Source organism: Micromys minutus (assembly GCF_963924665.1).
Source record: "Micromys minutus genome assembly, chromosome: 10".
NCBI classification, from domain to species: Eukaryota; Metazoa; Chordata; class Mammalia; order Rodentia; family Muridae; genus Micromys; species Micromys minutus.
The window spans coordinates 50,956,163-50,980,913 of NC_137979.1; the positions used below are offsets into that span (position 1 = coordinate 50,956,163).

The following is a 24,751-nucleotide window of genomic DNA, read 5'->3' on the forward strand; positions in this document are numbered from 1 at the left end:
GAGGTAACCTTTTCCTTATTAGGTTATTGATACAAAACTGGGCTCTTCTTCAGGAAGAGCTGTCTGTTGATTCTGGTGGTCCAAAAGTTTTTGTTCATTTTTTCCCCTCCAGAATTTCAAAATGTCTTGAAGACGTTTTCGAAGGTGAAAAGTGGCCGTGTGGCCATCGCTGATGTGGCTGCAGTGTTAGAAAGCATGGATATTCCAACAAACCCTGAGACACTCAAGGACGTGATACAGCACTCTCATGAGGACAGTGAGTTGCTTGAAGTTTTCTAGTCAGTTCTGTTACACATTATTAGTCTTCCTTTTTTTCTCTCTTGACTTTATCTTTTGCTACTGGTACTGCTGACTGATCCCTGCATAAAAATCAGCCTGGAAAACACTTGAGAATGTTCTACAATTGTTCTATTTTGATATATTTTTGAAAGTTAAGAATGAAATGAATTTTAAAAGTTTCAGCATTGCTAGGCATGTGCCATATACTTTTAATCTCAGTTCTTGGGAGGTAGAGGTATGTAGACTTCTATAATTCTGGTTTCTATGAGTTTCTGGCCAACTAGAGTAAGTTACATAGTGAGATTCTATCTTAAAACATGTGTGCATGTGCGCGAATGCATACACACACACACACACACACACACACACACACTCAACACTGAGGTGGTGAGATAGTTCAGTTGGTGGTGAGATAGCTCAGTTGGTGGTGAGATAGCTCAATTTGTGGTGAGATAGCTCAGTTGGTGAAGTGCTTGCCTTGTTAGCATGAATACTTGGCCACACAATATAACATATATAGGCACACATACTTATGTATGTATGAACATAATAAAAATAAACCAGAAATTAAAATCTTTTAAAAAGACTTATTTATTATATATAAGTACACTGTAACTGTTTTCAGACAAACCATAAGAGGGCATCAGATCTCATTATAGATGGCTGTGAGCCACCATGTGGTTGCTGGGATTTTCAACTCAGGACCTCTGGAAGAGCAGTCAGTGCTCTTAACCACTGAGCCATCTCTCCAGCCCAGAAGTTAAAATATTAAAACATCCAGCCTCATCTGGTTTTCAATGGTCCTTTCTTGTCTTTATTTTTTATTTTATTTTTTTAAAGATTTACTTATTTATTATATTTAAGTACACCGTAGCTGTCTTCAGACACACCAGAAGAGGGCATCAGATCCTATTACAGATGGTTGTGAGCCACCATGTGGTTGTGGGAATTGAACTCAGGACCTCTGGAAGAGCAGTCAGTGCTCTTAACCGCTGAGCCACCTCTCCAGCCCTCTTTCTTGTCTTTATAGATGGGTTATAAAGGACAAGGGTGTTGATTTCAGAAATGAGGAGACACAGGATTCTTGAATTCTCAATTTTATTATGTTGTTTTGGTTGGAATTTCCTATCCTGTTTGATGATTCTCTATGAAACATAGCTTGACTTCAAATCTTATGTGCATTTATGAGACGTTCTATATCATGCTAATATTTTCCCAAAGGATAGATAGCCTAGAATAATCTGTTGGTTAGTGACTGTTGAAAGGATTTATTGATTCAACATGCCAGCCAGTTCTTTAATACCTACTATGCCTGGAGTAATGGCAGGTGGAATAAAGATGGATAAAACAGTTCTAGTCTGCAGAGAGCCACGTAAATGATAATGCTCCACAGTGAATCCCTACAGTGAGCTGCACGCAACGCTGCTATTGGAAACACCAGGTAGGGATGATCAGAGAAGGTGGTGTCTGAACTAAATTTTGACGGGTTGGTAGAGGTTTATTGGATGAAGTGATGAGGAAGAATGAGAGAGACCCTGTAGGCTGAGACAACAGTTTGTATAAACATGACAGGGAAAAAAATATCAGATATCATGTCTTTTTAAAGTGAGTTCTACTGGCTTTTGTCACTTGCTAGTGGTGACTTTGTAGTGGTTTGAAGCTAGAACTGAGCTATGAATAGTTCCATAACTGTTATTTACTTTTTTGGTTTACATTTTTGAAAGTTTATCAGAATAAGTTGAGTTGGCGGCAGATGTGTTTACACACTACATGCAGGTACCCACAGAGGCCAGAAGAGGGATCAGATTCCTTGGACCTAGAGTTTACAGACAGTTGTGAGCAGCCATGTGGGTGCTGGGGACTGCTTTGGTCTTCTGCAAGTGTGATGTGTTCTTAACTATTATCTCTACAGCCCTGTGTCATTTTATTTTGCAGCAGGGTCTTCCTCTGCATCTCAGACTATCCTAGAGATCATAGCCTTAGGCTGGCTTTGAATTTGTGGCAATCCTTCAGTCTTGGCTTCCCAGAGCTCTAGGTTATCATTTATGGTGAGCACTCACATGGTAAATGTGCATATTATTCACAAAAGAGGAGATGTTTAGAGACAATTTTCAAGCCATGTTGTTTGATAGTCTTTAGGGTATGCCTTACCAGGACAAGCAATCTATATGGAATATTGCAGAGCCTGATATTTTGGTTTATGGATTCTCATCTAAGTCTTCAGGTCTCCAGATCTTCCACATGATTTGGGAAGGTAGACTGATCAAATAAAACTTATTTCAAAGGCTTGCTGTAGAAATTTGTATAAACATCAATCACAGAGCTTGTAAGTATGAATAGGGTGGTGAAGTAGAAACCTGTATCATCTTCAACTAGTCTATTATCGTAAAGTTCTCCTAGTTTAAACTTAGATATTTCTGAAACCTACTACACTACCTTAATCCATGAGTAATCTACCTTTTCTTTGGGACTACCTCAGTTCACTCTCCCAAGTCCACCCATATCAGCTCTGATCTTTTCACACTCTGAGTAGAATGATCTTTTCAAAGCACAGATCTGATCATATTACCCTCCTAATGTTTAACAACAGCTCTTGGGATAAAGAATACTTTGCAGTGATATTACAGGATGTGCTGGCTAGTTTTTTGTCACTTTGACAGAAGCTGGAGTTACCAGAGGTGACATTGATCAAGAAAGTTCTCCTATGAGAGGGCATAGGCAAGCCTGTAGGGCATTTTCCTAATCTGTGATTGATGGGACCCCAGTTCATTGTGGGTGGTGCCATTTCTGGCCTGATGGTTCTGGGTTCTGTAAGAAAGCTGGCTGAGCAAGCCACAAGGAGCAAGGCAATAAGCAGCACTCCTCCACGGCCTCTGCATCAGTTCCTGCCTCCAGGTTACTGCTCTGCTTGAGTTTCTGTCCTGACTTCCTTCTTTGATGAACACTTTCCTTTCAGGTTGCTTTGGTTATAGGAACCTTTACTAGGAAAATCACCTTGTATTACCTGCCATTTACTTAGAGCTTCAGTTTTATTTCAGAACCTGTTCTTGATTTCTGTGTTCTTTTAGAATTTCTGCTCTGTAAGGTGCCTCTTCCTGCCAAATAGCCATTGCTTTTTAAAAATTTTCCCTTGAATATTCTTCTCTTCATACATACATACTGTACATTGTCACAAAGAAGTGTCTTTTCTTTTAAGTATTAAAACACTCTGCCAGTGCTATATCTCCAGAACCCATGAAAACTGTCTAAATAGGTGTATGTAGTGGTAAATGTAAGATGTGGTAACCTTTTATCCCATGCTAGTGCCAGCTCCTGTGAGACCACATGGCAGCAGAGTATCTCTATCTTAGCAGCTCCATGCCGTCTCTAAGCACTCAGGTGCAGTTCACTCCACTCACCTCTGCATGTTGCTTTCACTCATTTTCCTCCACCACCTGGTAAAAACATGACTCCATAACTATTAACTTATCAAACAGGTTTATATGTTAAATTCTTAATCCACAATTTTTCTACACGATAAGCTTACAACCAGTTGACAAAGATGTAAACTGCTCACCTAGATAAGTTGACCCATAGAAACCCTTAAAAATAATCATAACAACCTTATCTATCTAGAAATATGCTGTAACATCTACATCTGCCTCCATGTTGCTTCCTCTTGAATCTCCTCCTCTCCCCTCCTCTTCTGCTTTTTCCACTTTGTCCTCGTCCCACTTTCTACTGTCCATTCATGTATTGTCTTGACATCAACCTACACATCACCCATTCTGTTTACTTAAAAATTTTTTCTCTCAAATGTAAGCTGTGTACAACTCTTACCATTTGAAAATATTCTAAATGACTATGATTTTTCAAAGTTGATTAACTTGGGTAGGCTATAAAACTAAATTAGTCTTCAACTCCATTAGAAATCTGAGAATGGCCAAATATCTAAAAGCAAAGGAAGCCTAATATGGCTTTTAGAACTGTGACAAGTTGTAGAGACAAATCTTCACTAGTACTCCTCTGTTATCAATAAGTATGTTTGATAATGATTGCTAAAAATCAACTGGGAAGTACCTTAACTGCTCAGAGAGGCAAGTTAACATACACAGAATGAGGAAGTAACAGAAATTTGGTACAGAGTTATGGTTCAGAAGTAGAAGATTTTTGATGGAGAAGTGGATGGGTTGGGGTCTGTACAAGTTCAGACTGTAGCATAATTGTTTGTGTGCTTTCCACATTAGTTACAAATACTTGGTAGAAGTGGATCAAAGGAGTAAGGCTTATAGGTTCTGTGTTGGCTCTTCCTGTGGTGGGGAGGCAGAGTCTGTGGATGGTGCTGTGAGATCAAGAATCTATGAGATCTGGGTGAGGTGTGTGGTGGCACATGCCTGTGAATCTGGCACATGCCTGTAATTCCCACACTTGCTCTAGTTTGGGGCCACCAGGAGTTTCAGGCCAGCTTAACTAGTAACATCAGATTTTATCTCAAAAGCAAAACAAGAACAATCTACGTGGGTAGAAAAAATGACTTCAGAAGTAAAAACTGTGCAGGAAACTTCAGTGTTTAGGTGGATATTGAGTTTTGATACTATATGGTATGGGGGTAGGTGGGTCTCAAGCTGTTTGGCTTATATCTGAAAGGAAACAAAGATGTGGATCACTACTTATGATACATACATAGAGGGATTGACTCTGTAGATGGTCTTAAGTAGATTTTATTTATTCAGAATTATTTTTAAATGATAGAAAGTAGATATTTACTGAGAGTTGGGGAAATAATTGAAATTTACATTCCGTGCTCTTGAGTTTACAATCTAGAATCTGAGACTAAGAAGTAAATGGTTGGTGTGCTATTTATAGTAAATTTTCAAAAAATGTAAAATGCTAATCAGATTGTCTACCATAGACACTTAAAGTGTGGCTGTTTTCTTTAATGAAAAAAACTCTGGTCTTAATTTTTTTTACTTCATTTTGTATTAAGCTACTAATGAAAAATCTCAGCTAGTTCTCAAAGCTCATGGTGGCTGTGATTCCACTTTCCCATGCTTCTGAGTCATATTCATATTGTATTCAGCTTGTCAGCTATATTTATGTTAAAAAATAATGGAAGTACTTTAAATTACTTTCTATTACAGGTTCCCATACTATGGACATTGGAGATGTTATATTTACTTTGGATGAACTGCAGCAGCAATATGAAGATGTTTGTAAGGGATCACATGTGGCTATAGCTTTGGTTTATAAGTAATCTTTAAGTTAACTCCTACATTAAAAAATCTTTTAATGGGTAGTTAACTTCTATTCCTAATTTTCTAATCAGGGAGGCCAAAATATAACATTCTGTAAGTGTTCCTTCTTTATATTGATTATATGAGTATCTCACTGACACCAATTCTTTACAAATTCTTTACTATTTCTGATTATTTGATACAGTTCTTCATTAAATACATTCCTTTTGATCTTTTGATGCACTTTATGCCACATTTTAAATTTCAAATATTCATTTGTTCAAATATAACTTTGGATTTAGGATTTCAAGAGCTTGGGCTGTCCCAAAACTTATCCAAGTATCCGTGTATCCAAGTTTGACCTCAAACTCTGGGTTCTCTTATCTCTGCCTCCCAAGTGCCAGGGTTACTGGTCTGCACCACCTGGCATGCTTTGACATTTTCATGCTGTTTAATAACCCTCCTTTTATATTTGTTGTTAGGTTCTTTGCCTAGAATGGGTCTTAATGTCATCTTGTTTGGGTTGAATTTAATTGGAGTCCTCAGATTTTTCTGGTACTTGAGTATTTCCCAAGATTTAGAAAGTTTTTGTTTTTATTTTTCTTTTAAAATATATTATTTCCAATGACTCTTTGAATCTTGCTTTTCAAACATGTATGTGTTTATAATTACCTAATTATGTGTATGTCTGTGGTGGCTGTAGATGGATATGTACATGTGGGTGCATTTTGTCTGCAGAGGCCAGCAGTGTGCCATCCTCCTGGAGCTGGTTACAGGTGATTTGAGTCACCTGATGTGGGTGCTGGGAATTGAACTTGGGTTCTCTGGAACAGCAGTCCATGCACTTCATAGCTGAACCATCTCTCTAGACTCATTCTCTTGCGTTGCATATAAACGTTCTAACTCCCCTTCCCCCCCTCACCCACTCCCCTTAAACTTGAATGTTTTATTTTAATCCTGTTCTACAAATCCAATGAGTTTTCTTTGTTTGTTTTCATTCTTTGCTTTTCTTAGGATTGCATGTTGTAGTTTCTGACTTTGAGATCTTTTTCTACTTAACTGATTCTGCTGTCCTTTGTCAGAGATACATGTTCATCTCATTCATTACATTTAAATTCCAGATTTATTATTTTTAATTTTGGATATCATCTTTCAGATGGAATAGGATTAGTATTTTGTGTATTATAATTTTTTTATATTTCTTAAAAGGAACTATAAGGAAATCTTCATCAGGTAATTTGTGTGTTGACACTTTTTGGGGACTCAGCTATGTGGGAATTGCTGTCTTCTTTTGGTGGTCTTATACAATTTTCATGCTTTTTGTTGCTTTGTGATGATGACTGTAGTAGAAATAGGACTTTTTCCCCAAGCTGACTTTTTAGCAGTCATTGAGAGATGATAGTCTAGCCAGGTAACAGACAGACCATTTTACATGTGTGTGTGTGTGTGTGTGTGTGTGTGTGTTTGTGTGTGTGTGTGATGTGTAAGCCTGGTGCCTACAGAGACCAGAATAGTGAGTAAGGATTCCTTGCAACTATAGTCAGGATTGTTGTGAGCTACCATAGTCTAGAAGCATAACTTGGATCCTCTCCAAGAGCAGTAAACACTCTTAACTTCTGAGTCATCGCTTCAACTTTCAGAGATTTAATTATCATGAATTTACACCATCTTTAATGACTTTGAGAATTTTAGAACCCAAATATTTATCTTCATTTTATTTTCATACAGATCAAACTATGAAACCTTTCCATTTTCTAAAAGAAATGGCTTCATATTCAAGACTGCATTGCTGCTCTGACAAAATCTCGTATTTCCTTTGATTTGTAGGCATTTGGAAATCTGATAGAGTTGGGTTGAGAATCAAGTATTTAAATTCTTGAAGTATGTTAAGATTTGTTGTCATACATGAGGTATCCTTCTGAACCACCACATGGATTTTTATAAACAAAGTTGTTATTGTGGATGTTAGATTATTCTATTCTAGAGTTGTGACTTACGTACCTACACATAAAATAATTATTTGGATTATAGCTTTATTAACAAAAGTTTCCCTTCTGCAGCTTCTAGCTCTGCACATTCACAATGAGAATATTTCTAACAGTGTTATCTTTCTAAATTGGGGAGTAGAGGATAATGCAGCTCCATAAAGTATTTTATTTTAACTTTAGATGTGAACAAATGTATTTAAATATAAGTAGTGCTGGTTAATCATTTGATCATCTAACCACCAGCCCTTTAAACTTTGTTAATCTTTGTTTTGTACATTTAAGTGATTCATAATTTCTGAAATGGGTTTTCTGAGGACTCAGTTGATTTACTTGAAATGTACAAATCATACAAATAAGTAGAAAAGCTGAATATATTTCTTTTATTTAGCCATAGTGGATGAAACTACTTTAGGGAAAAGAGCATCAACTATCCTAGGACATCACCCACAACAGAAGAAGAGCAGCAGTGTGCTTTCCAGAATGCCCGAACCTAGCACATTGAAAAAGCAGATTGTGCCTCCCCCAAAACATCCCAGTAAAACCACTGTAAAACAGGATGAGCCCGAGCTTAAACTATCCACAAGACCTTCAGAAACAAGACGACTGTCGAGTGGGATCATCAGCGATGCTGTGGGATTTCAGGAATCACATCCAAAGACTCCTGACTCAAAGTCTAAACCGCCTTCCTTGAAGAGTAGTACAAGCCTCAATAAGTTACTGGAGAAAAGCGACACTTCTATCTCAGACCGTCAGAAGCTGACTGTGAGAAAGCTGTCCAGCATCCGACAGCCTGTTGCATCTAAGAAAGACTCTACAGTCAGTATCTTAGGTCAGTACCATATGCCTAAGTCAGGACTTACGTTCCTGAGCACTTCAGTCTATGCAGAAAAGGGGCAGCGTGAGTCTTTCAGTGAATACTTAGACATTTTTCCTGAATAGTTAACCTGTGTAACTATTATAGTTGTCAGCCACACATATTATAGTATGTAACCACTACTTTTGATATGCAGACCAGTACATGATATTCTGTGAGGTTGAGGTAGGTGTATGAGTTCAAGGCCAGCCTTTCTATGTAGAGGGTGCTAGTCAAAGATGCATATGAGATTTTATCTCAAAATGTATCAGATAAAAACAACAACAAAATCATTTTGAGACTTGTTAATGCTTTAGATACACATAACCATTCTACATTCTGTGTGTTTAGAAAATATCAATGAAGCTATCACTAAACTCCGAGGAGGTTACATTTCTCAAGAAGAACTTCGGTCCACTTTACCCTTAGTTGGGTTTACTTTATCAGATGAAGACTTCCAGAAGATTGTACCAGAGCTTACTCAAACTGGTGAGAACTTGAAACTTTTGAGAAAGTTAAATATTTTTTTTTGGGGGGAGTAAGAATCTGGGGGTGGGGTGGGGGAATTCTTACTGAGGGCTGGAACCGAACAGACCATTCTAAAGATTAAGAAGAGACAAAGAATGGGCTGAGAAGCTCAGTGAGAAGATAAGGCTCTCACTGATCAACTGCGAGGACCAAAGTTCAGATCCCACCAGCCCCATAAAGGCCGAGTAGGCACAGTAGTGTGTGATCGCAAGCCCACACTTGTGAACACACACATGTATGTGACATTTACATTCTACACACACTCAGGACAAAAAGGAAGCATAAGATGGAGAGCGGTAAAGACAAAACCCTTGTGAAATCTGAGTTGCTGGATTACTTTGGAAACTAGGCCTTGTTTCTGGGCCTTGTTGTCCTCCCGTGTCTTCTAAAGTGCGCGTGGGTGGCAAGGTCAGGGAGGTCAGAATTAAACGACAGCTGTAAAATCTTTATTCAAGTAGCTTGAGTTTAAGGAGAAGTAACTGAAGATTCTGTGCATGGGAGGGACCTGCAGGTAGTGAATAGGGCAGCAGTTAGACCCACAAGTTCTTTCTTCTTTTGCATCAGAGAGTTGTCTTTATCAGTCATTAAGAATTATCTACTGTGGAAGCTCATCTGGGTAGAAAAAAGAAAGAGCCTTTTCTTTGGAAAAAAAATGACTCGTGAATAAATTAACATTAAAAGTGATTTTTTTTCAGGATTTGGGCATAATTTCCTAGCTAATACAAGTCAGAAGAAACTGTAATTTCAAAATGTAGAAGGAGTGGATGCTGGTAAAGCTATTGAATGTCTCTGCTGCTTATTAGGGTTGAGTGATTGCTGTTGAAGGGATTCTGTCTAAAACCTGGTAGAGAACTGGGCCTGTGACTCCCAGGAATGCTGTGTGACACATGGTCAGGGCTGCTTCATGCTCTCAAGATGTCTTCATGGATGCTGTGTTGACTCACCTTTTACCTTGACTTGAAATTGACCCCCCAACTTTCTTTATCCATTGATGTGGACTTTTTTTTTTCTTCCCTGTATCTGTCAAATCTTAGCATCCAACTCAATCTTTTGCATTTAACTATTTAAAAAAAATGCAAGGACTGTGTCTTACTTATTTTTGTGTCCTTGGTGACTAGTATAGTTTATGGCACTAATATGCCCCCAGCAGTTGTATATATTATATATATTATTTATATATACACACATATATAATATATTATATATGTATAATATATTACATATCAGAATTATTTGACTATATATTTATACATATATCTGTGTGTGTATATATGAGTATGCAACAAAAATTAGTAAATAAAAGAGACCATGAATTTGAAGGGGAGCAGGGAGAAGTAGCTGAGAAGATTTGGAAGGAGTAAAGGGAAGGGAGAAATGTAATTAAATTATGATTTCAAAAATATCAAAAGGGTAAAAAGTATATGAAGTGTTCTAATTCAGAAAAACCCATTTTAGGAGTAGTATAGGAAGGCAAATAAGGACCAAGTAATTTTTTCTCTTTATTCAATAAAAATGAAAACATACCTTTAATGTAAAATACACCAGATTATGTAACTTAAGTTCCTTATTTTACAGAGAGTGGAATGGTACATTTAGATGACTTTATTATGGCAGTCTCCAAGGAGCACAATATTACTGACTATGAAGGTAGGTAGAAAATTAAAAAAAAATTATTAGATACTCTGTGTATTTACATTTGAAATGTTATCCCCTTCACCCACTCCACTCCAGCTCTCCTTCCCCCTCTACTTGTCTTCACGAAGGTGCACTAGCTCCCAGTCACCCTCTCCACCTCAGTACCTTGGCATTCCCCTACATTGGGAAAACACACCTTCACTGGACCAAAGGCCTCTTCTCACATTGATTCCAGACAATGCTATCCTCTGTTACATATGCAAATGGAGCCATGGGCCTCTCAATGCGTGCTCAGTGGTTGGTGTTCTAGTCCATGGGAGCTGTAGAGGATTTGGTTGGTTGACAATGTTGTTCTTCTCGTGAAGCTGCAACTCCCTTCAGTTCCTTCATTAGAAAATTTGATTTAAAATGAGTTGGAGGAAAAGTAATTAGGTTGAAAAGACAAAGATCAAATAGAACGTAGCGAACTTGCTTATGTGGGGCGTAGTAGAGCATGCCTCTGTAGTTTCTACACTTTGAAGACTGAGGCAGGAGAATGGAGAATTCCAGGCTGAGCTATATTGCTTGTCCCCAAACAAAACAAAACTGATAGAGCACAAAATGAAGCAAAACTAAGATGAAACCAAGTAAAAAACTGGACTTGATTTGGGATAGACACTTGCTGCCTCTGGGATAGACATTTACTGCTCCTGGGACTCTTAGGCAGGTCAACACCAGCTTGTAAGAAGTCGCCGTCTAAGGATGACAGAGCTAATCTACTAATCTCCTTGAGCTGGCACCTGGATTTTATAAACCCCAAAGTGTTACACAGAGATCCAGTAATCCAAGCGATAGCAAGGATTACTTGCTCTCATTGCTGGGAATTGATTTTCTAGTATTCATGAGGAACTTGTCAGAATGAGATACCGAAATAGTTTGCTTTTGTTTTAGGACACTTTGCGATGCTCTTTTTAGGCTGGAATGTACCCACAGAATAGTGGCCCATGCACTGATTTTTAAGTAAATACAGAGAGTTGTGCAATGGTCACCACAATCCAGCGCTGCTTTCATTTCTTTGTTGTTTGCTTGACCTTATCTTGTGTACACAAGTGGTTTTTTTAAAAACAAGATTAAATTATGAAGCAAAGTACTTTGTGTGACTCTAACACCCGAGAGAACCCATTTAACCCCCCTGCCGCTGTACCTGTGTGATATTCTTTCAGATCTCACTTTTTTTTTCCCCAAAGGATTTATGATACCTCTTCTACTTAAAAATCTAAATGTTATCAGCCATTTGAGGATTCTATATGTTCTTTTGATGATTTCATAATGTGTTTTGATGATTCTCATCTCCCACCAACTCTTCCCAGATCCACCCCACTTCACTACCTACTGACTTTTGTGTCCTTAAAAAAGAATGTCCTTCAAGATCAATTTGTGTTGACCAAATATTCTCTGGTGTGTGGCATCCCACAGGAGCATGGCCACCTCACTGGGAAGTGCATTCTTAGAGAACACTGTCGTCTTCTCCCTGAAGCTCTTGTTTTATCCATAGCTGGATGGCATAAGAGGTGGGATTGTGTGTCCAGCTTCCATCTCCATGACAGGATCTGGTCTGGCTTGGGCTTACACAGGTTTTATGTGTACAGTTGCAACTGTTATGACCTCATATCTGCAGCTGCCCAGTTGTGCCCAGAAGATACTGTTTTCTGTAGTCATCCATTGCCTCTGACTCTTAAACTCTTTCCATGCCTTTTTTTCACAATGATCCCTGAGCCTTGGGAGGAGGGCAATTGGTATCCATGTTCCATTTAGGGGTGAGCGTTCTCTACATCTTGTTCTGTTGTTCTCTGTGTTGATTGCCATTTAGTCTATCAACCTCTTGAAAAATTATCCATATATATGTATATATACATACACACAGATTAATATTTGCTTGATTTTTAAAATTGTTTCCCCCCCAGTTTTGTTAGAGCCTTGAGAATTTAATACATTGTATTTGGATCACATTTGTCCCTCCTCCCATTCCTCCCAGATCTACCTCCTTCCCTACTTTGTATCCACTTTAAAAAATATTCACCAAATATAGTTGGTACTGTCATATGCTCTTGGATGTGTGGTCTTCCACAGGAGTGTGTTCCACCAACTTTTCTTTTCTTTCTTTGTTTTTTCCCCAAGCAGATTTCTCTGTGTAGCCCTGGCTGTCCTGGAACTTACTCTATAGACCAGGCTGGCCTTGAACTCAAAGATCTGCCTGCTTCTGCCTTGCAAGTGTTGGGATTGAAGACATATGCATCATCATGTCCAGCTCAACCCACTCTTAAAGAAAACTGACGCTCCCTATCTCAGGTTCTATCGGTTGCCAGTTGTTCCCCAGTTAAGAGAGGCGCAGAGAGTGAGAGTCTGTGGCATGCACAGCGCTGAGCGAAGCATCTTTATCCTCTTCCCTGGGCTCAGGGGTATGGGGTGGAAAGAAACCAGGAGCCAGAGGTGGTTAATGCTCGCAGGGAGTCAGTGTTTTCTGGACACAGCGGGGTGAGAGCACATATGATGAACTCACAGCACTGGAGACAGCAGGTGCAAGGCCTGCTGCAAGCTCAAGCTAGATGGAATCCAAGCATGGAGAGGGAGGCAGGCAGGAAAACCTGTATATTAGAATCCTTTCCTTTAAGAATGCTTTCAAAGCCTGGTATAGTGGTGCACACCTTTAGTCCCAGCACTTGGGAAGCACAGGTAGGCAGACCTCTGTGAGTTCAAGGCCAGCCTGGTCTACACAGAAATTCACAACAGCCAGAGCTACATAGTACTACCATGTCTCAGAGAAGAAAAGAAGAAATGCTTTCACCGAAGTGAAAATTTAGCAGTTTAAATATAATGAAGAAAACACTGCTGTCATTAATAAAATACAGATCCCAAGAGATGTAGAATAATTATTTCTAAGTAATCATATTTATTATCACAGAAGATTAAAATAAATGAATTTGCCATGGACTAAGCTCCACATTCCCACAAGCACTATCGAAATTATCAGTGAGGATTGAAGATTTTCTGCTTATGTTTTTTTATAATATGAAATAAACCACTATGGAATTTTAACTTGTTCAATTAGGTGGAAGTTTTGCTTCTAGAAATTTTCAGTAGTGATGTTGTAAATATGAAAAGTTGGCACTTCTTAGTATAAATGACATAGCAAAGTAGAATGATTTTGACTGACTCTAATACTTAACAGATTTTTAGCATTGAAAAGTTTGAGGCTAGAGACATAGCTCAGTTAGTAGAGTGTTTGCCTAGCATGTTCATGTCTCTGGGCTCAGTCCCCAGCATTGCAAAAACCATGCATGGTGGTTGAACATCAGAAGTTCAAGGCTATCCTCAGTTAAAAGTTTGAGGCCAGCCTGGGCTACATGAGACCCTGTCCTCAAACAACAGTACTTGAACAAGCATAAACTCCTTACTGCATTCTGATTATGCAATTACTGTGTAACATGTCTAAAGTGATCTGTGTTTTTGTTTAATGTTGGACCTAACATTCATCTTAATACTTGTGTTTTTTTGTTTAATGTCTACATAATTCTAAAATGAAAAATTGTGGCTTATTTTCAGCATTGAAAGATGCCATTGAAGGCATTAGTAAAATTCAGGACACATATGTTGATTATGAGAATCTGGACTCTTGTCTCCACAATTTTGGAGTTTATCTTCCTAAGCCAGAACTAAAGAAGATCAAAGAATTAACTCAAGTTGACGGTAAATAATAACATTTCACAGAAACTATTCTCACAAGAACGACTGTATTCCTTTTGTTAGAAAAAGTGTTGAGCCAATCAGGAAAGTTTAAAAGTGCAGTTAGTGCTCAGAAATCTATCATCCAGAAATAGCCAGTGTTCCTAGTCTTTTCGGACAGTTTTCCTGAGGTAAGAGCACAAAGAAAAAGAAAGCAGAGCTTTGAGCTTGCTGCCTGACAAGGTAGAAGTCAAAGCACAAGGTGCTGAAAGGGCAAAGGTGCCTCCCTTGTGTCAAAGCTTCTGGCCCACAGTAAGGCTTTCCATTTGGGGGTATCAGTGCCCAAGTAACTGAGCAAGGAGATTTCTTAAGGGAGAGACAGAGCTGGGATAGTCAAGTATGTGGAGTTCTACATGGAAGAATGGCTGGGTTAATAATTACTGATTTCAAGGATACTGCATGAGAATTATCACAGAATTCTAAGTTATGTATATTTAAAACCTCCATAATAAAAAAGAAGTAGGGAAATATAATTTGTGTAAAACTTGTATAGAGAAAATGTGATATTTCTCCAAACTCCATTAAAAATCCTTTGTTAAGTATTCATTAAAAGCCCATTTAAAAATATCCACTAAAAAAGAATATTAAGGATGACCTGAATGGGAACACGCCTTCTGTGAATATGTTCCGAGATGGAAAACAGTCAGTTCTTCTATCCAGTGCTGTTTAGCTTCTGGGATGCGCTGAGACCTGGGAATGTTGAGTTGAGGATGCTATGACCATTAGACTAAGACTGTTATTTCTGTATTTTGTTTGTCCAAAAAAATTGGAGCAAAATCCAGGCTTTTATGAGCCAATTCTGATATTTTTATGAATGACCAAAATCCAAGCATAGTTAAAACTTCCCTGGACCACATGTGTAGAGGTATGCATGTGTGGACTTACTTTTCTCAGAAAGTAGTGAATTATAATGGTTTACGTGAAAGTGGTCCAGGAAATGAGATACCTATAGAGGACAGGATGAAGAACTTCCTGACGTGTCCACAAGCAGACATGGACATAGTGAGATGCCAGGTAACATATATTTGGGATTAAAACACTGTGTGCCACTTTGAACAACTTCCTTTTGTGTTTGGATTTTGGTTCTAAACTGATTTCTAAACATATTTTAGTGCTTACTATTTATTTATTATATAGCGGATATAATTTCATGTTCATGTAATTCAGTATATGTCATAGAAATTTAATACTTGACACTATTAAAGGAACTGTTTCTCTTCCTTTTAGGAACAAAACAAGTGAATATTAAAGAGTTTATTGATAGCATGTTGAAAAACACAGACCCCTTCGCTCAAGATTTATGTATGTATGAACGTTACTGGCATCTTGTGCCTTTTGTGGACCAAATGGTCTGAAAGACTTTAGAGGGCAACAGACTTTTATAAGATACTGAAAGAGTTAGTCATCTTTTATTTTATTATTATTTTTATTGGATATTCTCTGTATTTACATTTCAAATGTTATCCCCTTTCCCCCTTGCTTACTGCCCCTCCCCCTCTCCTTGCTTCCATGAAGATGCTCCCACTCCCACACTCCCAGCCACCCACTCCCAACTCAGCATCTTGGCGTTCCCCTACAGTGTGAAAAGAGCTAATCATTTTGATAGGTCATTGGGCAATAAATGCCCAACTTCGTGCTGCCAACTTCAGCTGAAATCTTTTCAACACTGAACCATAATTCTAGATTAACTTCTACATACGGGTGAACCAAGAGCTATCATACTCTTCCCTTGGCCACCATATTTGTTGTAGATAGAACCACACAAGTCACATTGATGTAGGGGGAGGTTCAAAATGTCTTGTCACTCTGAGAAAGTGATACTGTTTAAAACCTGAAAACTAACATGCCGGGCTTCTGGCTTCAGCTGTTTACCAGCATCTTTTTCAGTCTTCCAAACTAATTAATGACATCCAGCAATCATGATGTGTATGTTAAGCTGTCAGTAAACAAATATAGACTAGTATTTAGCACCGCGAAGCTCAGTGTAGAGAGAAATGCCACTATAACCACCTATGAAACAATACCTGATTGTATTTTTATGCTTGTGTCTGGGGTGAGGGTTGGGTGTGTGCACGTAAGTGTGGTTTCCTGCGGAGGCCAGAAGCAGAGTTTGGATCCCTTGGAGCGATTGTCACAGGGGTTGTGAGCTGCTGACAAGAGTGTTGGGAACTGAACTCAGGTCCTCTCGAACAGCAGAACATGCTCTTAACTGATAAGCCATCTCTCCAGTCCTATAACCATCTGCTCTTAAAAATGGAGTGGCAGTTAGTACCTGAAACATTGTGGCCAAGCTAGAGTTATGTTATTTGATGCTTACACATTGAATGGTAGTGGATTTTAATGGAAAGTTATATTTACCTTACAAACAGTTTTCTTTATATTATTTTGCAGAATGGGTAAAGATGAATAGATTATTTGTATTATCTAGTTACTTCCTTTTTTCTTAGGATTTTTACTACCATGGAAGTTAAACTTTTCTCGGCACAATTATGTGGTATATCATTCATGTATATATTTAGGAATATTTTCTTTGTAAGTGTTAATATATGTTTAGGTTTATTTCTTTTCTGTTTTCACCAGATTGTTCAGGGCCTATCTTCTTAGTGGTTCTACAGTCCTTGTATTCTATTCTCAGTCCATTTACCCGTACTCTAGATCAGACTCCACTCAACTGGACTTCTCTTATCTGACTTAAATTGTCTGATATATGTTTACACAATACCCTAACCTCTCTAGCCTTTCTGTAGCTCTTTGGAATCCTGGCAGCGAAATGCTGGCTTTGCATGAGTCTGATTACAATCAGCTGATCTCCCAACTCTCTGAAACAACAGTTTAAAACCCCTGTTCTCTCCAGCGTCCAATCCCACCCCAGCTCCTGCCCTCCTCAGGGTTTGCAACTGGTTCTGCCTTCACATGGACAACAGAGTATCCAAGTTCTGATCTTGTTAAAGTATTTCCAGTGTCTTCTAAATGTTTCTAGTTTTTCCTTTCATATATAAATCCTGGGAACTGTTTATGTACTAAGTGAAGCCAGGTCTCAACTGAACATTTTCTCATAAGGACAGCAGACTGTGCCATTCTGAAGCTAAATGTTGGGTTCGCATTATGAGAATGTCTGATGCTTACAGATGGTAATCTCGGGCTTTAGATGATCAGCAAAATAATTCCCTAGTCTTAGTTCTTAGTTAGAATTCAGTCTTTCCCTTTAAAATCCTGAAAAAAGGTATCAAAGGGATGGGCATGGGAACACATACCTTAAATCCCAGAATTTGGGAGGTAGAGGCATGTAGATATCTGTAAATTCAAGGCCAGCCTGTTCTATCTACATGAACATTGTGGTGCATGTGTCTTTGTTGTATGTTGGAGCTTCTCTGGGGTATATGCCCAGAAGTGGAATAACTATGTATTCAGGTAGTACTATGTCCAATTTTCTGAGGAATCGCCAGACTGATTTCCAGAGTGGTTGTACCAGTTTACAACCCCACCAGCAGTGGAGAAGTGTTCCTCTTTCTCCGCATCCTCACCAGCATCTGCTGTCATCTAAATTTTTGATCTTAGCCATTCTGAGGTGTGTGAGGTGGAATCTCGGTTGTTTTGATTTGCATTTCCCTGATGGCTAATGTTGTCGAGCACTTCCTTAGATGCTTCTCAGCCATTCGATATTTCTCAATTGAGAACATTTTATTTAGCTCTGTACCCCATTTTTTAATAGGATTGTTTGGTTCTCTGGTGTCTAGCTTCTTGAGCTCTTTGTATACCTTGGATATTAGGCCTCTATCAGATGTGGGATAGGTAAAGATCTTTTCCCAATTTGTTGGCTGCCATTTTGTTTTCTTGACAGAGTCCTTAGCCTTACAGAAACTTTGCAATCTCATTAAGTCCCATTTGTCAATATTTGACCTTAGAGCACGAGTCATTAGTGTTCTGTTCAAGAAATTTTCTCCTGTGCCTATGTGTTCTAAGGTTTCCCCTAATTTCTCTTCTAATAATTTCAGTGTACCTGGTTTAATGTGGAGATCTTTGATCCACTTGCACTTGAGCTTTGTACAAGGGGATAAGAAAGGGTCTATTTTCATTCTTCTGCATGCTGAGTGCCAGTTGGACCAGCACCATTTGTTGAATAGGCTGTCCTTTTTCCATTGAATGTTTACAGCTCCTTTGTCAAAAATCAAATGAGCATATATGTGAGGGCTCATTTCTGGATCTTCTATTCTATTCCATTGATCCACATGCCTATTTCTGTACCAGTGCCGTGCAGTTTTCAGCACAATTGCCTTGTAATATAGCTTGAGGTCAGGGATAGTGATTCCCGCAGATGTTTTCTTGTTGTTGAGGATAGTTTTTGCTATTCTAGGTCTTTTGTTATTCCAGATGAAATTGCACATTGCTCTCTCTTTCCAACTCTATGAAGAATTGGGTTGGAATTTTGTTGGGGATTGCATTGAATCTGTAGATTGCTTTTGGTAGAATGGCCATTTTTACAATTTTGATCCTTCCAATCCATTAGCATGGGAGATCTTTCCATTTTCTGAGATCTTCCTCGATTTCCTTCTTTAGAGATTTGAAGTTCTTGTCATACAGGTCCTTCACTTGCTTAGTTAGAGTCACACCAAGGTATTTCATAGTGTTTGTGACTATTGTGAAGGGTATCTTTTCCCTAATTTCTTTCTCCACATGTTTGTCCTTTGAGTATAGGAAGGCTACTGATTTGTTTGAGTTAATTTTGTATCCAGCCACTTTGCTGAACTTGTTTATCAGCTGTAGAAGTTTTCCGGTGGAATTTTTGGGGTCATTTTGCCCTCTTCTATTCCTATTATTCTTAGGTTTGGTCTTCTCATTGTGTTCTGAATCTCCTGGACATTTGGGTTAGGAGATTTTTGGCTTTTGCATCTTCTCTGACTGTTTTGTCTATATTTTCAATGTTGTCTTCAGCCCCCGAGATTCTCTCTTCCATCTCTTGTATTCTGTTGGAGATACTTGCATCTGTGACTCCTGATTTCTTTTTTAGATTTTCCACTTCCAGGGTTGTCTCTTTTAGTGTTTTCTTTATTGTTTCCATTTCTATTTTAAATTCCTTCTTCAATTTTTTCATCTCTTTGGTTCTGTTTTCTTCTAGTTCTTTGATTTCATTGATTGTTTTTCTTGTTTCCTCTTTAAAAGCTTCTATTTCTTTATGCTTTTCCTCCTGTTCTTATTTAAGGATCTCTATCATCATCTTGAGGTATGATTTTGGGTCTGAGTCTTCTTTTTCTGGAGTGTTTGGCATTCCGGTGTTTGCTGTGATGGGGGAGCTGGGTTTTGGTGTGGCCAGGTTGTCTTGGTTTCCCTGGGGTAAGTTCTTTCGCTTTCCTCTTGCCATCTTTTTGTCTGTGCTTATATGTGGTCTTGTTGTCAGTGATTGGTTCCCGTCTCTCCCATGTACCTGGCCTGTGTCCCTGGATCTCCGCTGTTCCCAATGGGAGATGGCCTGAGCATTTGTTCTGCATGCAAGGGCCTTCTGGGTGGAAACTGAAACCCCATGGCAGAGTTCCTGCTTCTCTGAACCAATCTCGAGGGGGTGGGGCAGGGGGTGCCTCCGGGCGCTCAACCCAGACCTCTCTGTGCCAAGGCCACTCGGCCACTCACAGCGCAGTCCTACCAGGCCTGTGTCCCTGGATCTCAGCTGTTTCTGGTGGCAGAGAGCCTGAGCACCTTTTCCGCATGCCTACATTTATTTTTAAATGAACCATTGTTGAATGAAAACATTGACCTGATACATAGGAATGACATACTGACTTTAACCTTATCTTCTAGTTTATATTGTACCTAAATAAAATGATAAATTAATGTTTGCTAAATCAGTTAAATGTGTTTATTAATGATGATTTTTAACCAGTTTCCTCTCTTTGATCTCAATGCCCCTGTCCTCCTCCTCTCATCTAGTTTATCACTTTTTTTTAAAGTTTGTTTGTTGAGATGAGGTATTAGGATGTTTTCAAGGCTAACCTTCAAACTCTTCAATTTAGGGTCAGGTAATTTTCCTGCCTTAGCTTTCTGGGTGTTGGTACCCTACTCATGTACACATAATTAAAAACAAAATCATTAACAGTTTTGAAGTGTTTGGGAACTCAAACCTCTATAAATCTAATATTCAAGGAAAGTTACTCTGGTGTTAAGGACTGTACTAAGACCCTGCCCATGCTCTACTGTTCTGCTTTCCCAGTTAGAATTGTGTGTGTGTGTGTGTGTGTGTGTGTGTGTGTGTGTGTGTGTGTGTGATTACCTAGAAGTGAGAACATTGTATTGTTTTCAAAATAATTCAGAAACTTCTAAGTTTTGTTATAAATATTTTGTTTGTTTTGGCACTTGAAAATTAGGTATTCATTTGTGCTCTATTTGATGTTTATCTTAACCCCCAAATCTTTAATGGTTAACTCTTTCAAGTAACACTTAGCTGTGTTGTTGCCTTGGACAAATACATTGTAAAGCTTGTATTTTTGTCCATGGTTTAGTATTGCCCAGTGCTATTGAGGACCTGCAAAATCTCAGCAATGAGTCGATGGATATCTCTCAACTGTGGAATACACTGTCCAATTTGGATAGTAATTTAAAAAAGGATGAATTTTTAGAGGCAGCAAAACTAGCAACAGTTGATGGTGAGTATTCCAAATATTAAATTAAGATGTAGTCAAGGATAAAACTTTAGTGTCTGTCTTTAGTGATAGTCAGACAAACAAATGTGATATGGGATCTCACTGTGAGTTCAACATGTGTTTTTCTCATGCCTACAGGGTTTTTTTTTTTTTTTTTGTTGTTGTTGTTATTTAAACCAATGAGCTAACTATGCATTTTCTTAGGGGAAATATCGATTCAAAATTTTTGTCTATTTAAATGTTTTTTGTTAATAAGTATTCTGAGTTTATTATATATTTTACATAGAATATATCTCTTATTCAATGTATGACTTGAAAATTTTCTCTCAATTCATGGTTGAGTGGTTACTAGATTCCTGAGCCTCTGTGTGCCATGTCTGTGTGTCTGTGTGTCGGTGTGTCTGTGTGTCTGTGTGCCTGTCTGTCTCTTGCTTACTCGGGCTATTACTGCTCTGACAACCCTTTTCATTTTGATGCACTCCTATATGCCTACTTTTTTTCTTGGGTTGGCTGTGCATTTTAGGTTATATCCAAGAACGTGCTGCCTAGACTAGATGTCATGGGAGCATTTCCTCTGTTTTTTCTTTTTCTTTCCCTAGTAGATTTGTGTGGGGTATTCTGGAACCTAATGGCCAGCAGAGTGATAATCATTAGCCAGCAAGAAGGAGTTCAGCCCAACATAGCTCAGTAGTCAGTGCTGGCATCTGACCCAAAGTAGTTGATTTTAGGCATATTTAAGCACAACACAATTTGGTGAGAACGGTTTTGGTGATAATTAACTCACTACCGTGTGCACAGCAGACATAAATCTCCTTAAGGAATAAAGTAAGCTAAATAAAGATCAGACAGGACAACATCAGTACTCTGTAAAGTCCATAAAGATAGGCTCTGTAGACTGACTAAGGGAAACATATTTACCATAAGGACCTGGGGAAGAGTTCAGTGCCACAAAAGTGTCTAGTCATACAGTTAGTCAAAGGTCACCAGGTTAGAAAGTGCATCTGCTCCAGCCTTTTGGTTGGATAACAGGCATTGCAGCCCTTCCCCTGAAGAAACAAGCCCATGCTTAACATCTGGGGTCGCCTAATGCTTACCTGTGAGAACAAGGACCTCTATGCCTCCTACAGCTTCAGATCTCAACGGGGTGATGTGTCTAACAGTTCAAATCGATAAGACATGGATTTAGGAAGTATAAATGAAGCTCATATAATTTGGCTGTTCTACATAAAACACCAATATCTATCTTTTATTTCAATACCTTCAAATTGTATAGAGCATTACCAGGGAGAACAGATGGGGAGATTGGGAAATTTGAGATCTCTTTGAGGCAGGGTATGTCATGGCTTGTGCCTGCCATCCCAGCATATTTGGATGGTTGAGGAAGGAAGATTTAGAAGGCTAGCCAGGGTTACATAATGAGTTTGAGCCAGCATGTATCACTTAGCAAGACCCTGTCCAAAAAAAGATAAATTATTCCTTCAAGTTTTGTGGTAACATTTTATTATTATGTTAGGATGGCAGACAGACTTAGAGGCAAAGTCTTCATGGTTAGAGATAGGATTCTGGATATGTCTATAAGAAACAGGAAACTGTACTGCAGTATTGGGATGTAATTTTATTATATGGTTCCTAATAATTCAGTGCTAATTTAAACAACATATGCTGGATAAAAGGCAAGACATCATATTTGTAGCTATCTATTAAAACCTGTGAAGCAGGGTTTTGGTGGTGGGATGTGTGGTGGGGTGTGGGATGTGTGGTGGGGTGTGGGTTGTGTGGTGCTGTGTGGGTTGTGTGGTGGGGTGTGGGATGTGTGGTGGGGTGTGGGATGTGTGGTGCTGGCTGCCATGGTTTGTGCCTGCTCATGGTCATCAGCTTTAGTAATTCTAAATCTCAGGATGGAGCTTTCGTGAAGGTGGCCAGGAAGCAAAGTTCTTCTCCATATTTGCCTCTTGACTTGTAATCAGATAGTATAGTCTGGGGTGTCAGTATTTGTCAGCTTTATAATCAAAGAATTTTTAGTTTGCCTGCCACAGAATTTTGTTCTTCAGGCAAAGCCTCAGCGAAGACTGAGATCTATCTCCTATTTTCATTTAGGATTCCAGCTATGTTATAGGACCGTGGATTGTATGGTTTCTCTTAACTGATGGAAACTGAGGAGCCATTTAAATTTTGTAGTCCTTTCACTCCATAAATCAATCTGATACCAAAAATATATGATTCTTTAACATATAGCAGATGGTCACATTTTTATTGATTGCTTCATTGGCTATGACTTTTATTTAGTGAGGGTAATGTACTAAACTATTTTTTTTTCTCACAAAAGGTGACACAGTCAAACTGGAAGAATTTACAAAAGTAGTAAAGGATATGCGTGACTCCGTCAGGTTAAATGGTAAATATGGGTTTGGGATGGGATGGGGAGATGGCTCTGAAGATAAAGCATTGCCATGTAAGCCTGAGAATCTGAGTTTGGATCTTTAGAATGCACATAAGTGCCAGGTGGGTCTGGCATTTGCCTGTGATTCTAATTCCCAGAAAGCAGAGACCTTGGACAGAGTAAATGGTTAGCTATACTGGCCACATCGATGAACTCTGACCTCAGTGAAGAGATCCTGCCTCAGCGGATCTAGTGAAGAGTGATTGAGGAAAACTCCCATGTCACCCTCAACATATATGTGCACATGTACGCCTGCACCCTACACATGCATATCTCTACATGTGTGAGCATACATGCAAAGGAGGAGAAAGAGGAGGAAGAGAAGGAGAAAAGACAAAAAGAGAAAAGAAAAGAAAGAAAGAAAGAGAGAAGAGGAAGGAAGAAGAGAGGGAAAAGAAAAGAAGGAAGAGGGGGAGGAGGGGGGGAAGGGAAGAAAGAAAGGAAGAAAGGAATATAAAGAGAGAAGGAAGGAGGGGGAAGAAGAAAAGGAAGAGGAGGAGGGGGAGAAGGAACTGTGGATGTGGCTTGGTAGACCTCCTGCCTAATAATGTTCACTGAAGTCCTGGGTTAAGTCCCCTAGTGATAATTAAAAGAGATAAATGAATGTAAGTAGATTATTTGAGCCTGTTTAAACCATTTTTTGTATCATTTTCTTTGATTTCTAGTTAACATATTTACATTTTTCTGAGGGAAGGCAGGCAAAGCTTAGCTTGATCAGCAGTTAGCAGCTTTTATCAGGAAAAACATGTATTGAAAGATCTTTTAAATTCCATCTCAATTTCCTGGGCTCTGTGGAAAATATGCTACTTAACTTTTTAAAAAAGATTTATTTTATATGCTTGTGCATCACGTGTGTGTCTGTCACTCTTGGAAGTCTGAAGAGGGTGTTGGATCCTCTGGAGGCAGAGTTATAGATAGTTGTGAACCACTCTGCGGGTGCGGAAAACTGAACTTAGGTCCCCTTAACTGCTGAGCCATATCTCTTGGCCCTCTGTTAGGGAGTTTAAAACTTTTCTAGGTATAAATTCTTCAAGTGTCATTTTAAGTCCTAGACTTAGAACTGTTCTATGGATTACTTTGTTTTATAGACTCTCATATGGACCAACCACTTCCTTTATTAGACACTTTTCCTTATCTCTCTGTTGTTTGTTTTCTTCTATGCTATCTAACCTGTCTTTCATTTCCTCTTCTTCAGAATGAGGATGCTAATAGCATCATGTTTATAGAGCTTTTATGATCAAATGCATTAACCCCCGCTCAGCTTCTAACAGGGTATTGGGAGCATGTCGTTACTAAATAAATAGTCATAACTTTATATATAATTTTGAAATTAGAGGGCTGTTGCTCAGGACTGATAACATTTTATAAGATGGGAAAAAGGGTAAACTAAGTCACAGAGAGCTGGTGTTAGTTGCGCACCT

At 38.7% G+C, this 24,751-nt stretch overlaps 1 protein-coding gene across 1 annotated transcript in view; it reads left to right on the plus strand.

The window, feature by feature from the left end:
- The window catches only part of EFCAB3 (EF-hand calcium binding domain 3), a gene marked incomplete at both ends in the record, with an annotated part of 388,991 nt that overhangs the window by 16,767 nt on the left and 347,473 nt on the right, over positions 1–24,751 (plus strand). The window contains 9 exons of the mRNA XM_080922461.1: positions 113–256; positions 5,400–5,471; positions 7,869–8,378; positions 8,685–8,822; positions 10,437–10,508; positions 14,079–14,222; positions 15,486–15,560; positions 20,750–20,893; positions 23,217–23,285. Of these exons, the coding sequence (XP_080778587.1) occupies positions 113–256; positions 5,400–5,471; positions 7,869–8,378; positions 8,685–8,822; positions 10,437–10,508; positions 14,079–14,222; positions 15,486–15,560; positions 20,750–20,893; positions 23,217–23,285 (1,368 nt within the window). The remainder of the gene's footprint in view (positions 1–112; positions 257–5,399; positions 5,472–7,868; positions 8,379–8,684; positions 8,823–10,436; positions 10,509–14,078; positions 14,223–15,485; positions 15,561–20,749; positions 20,894–23,216; positions 23,286–24,751) is intronic.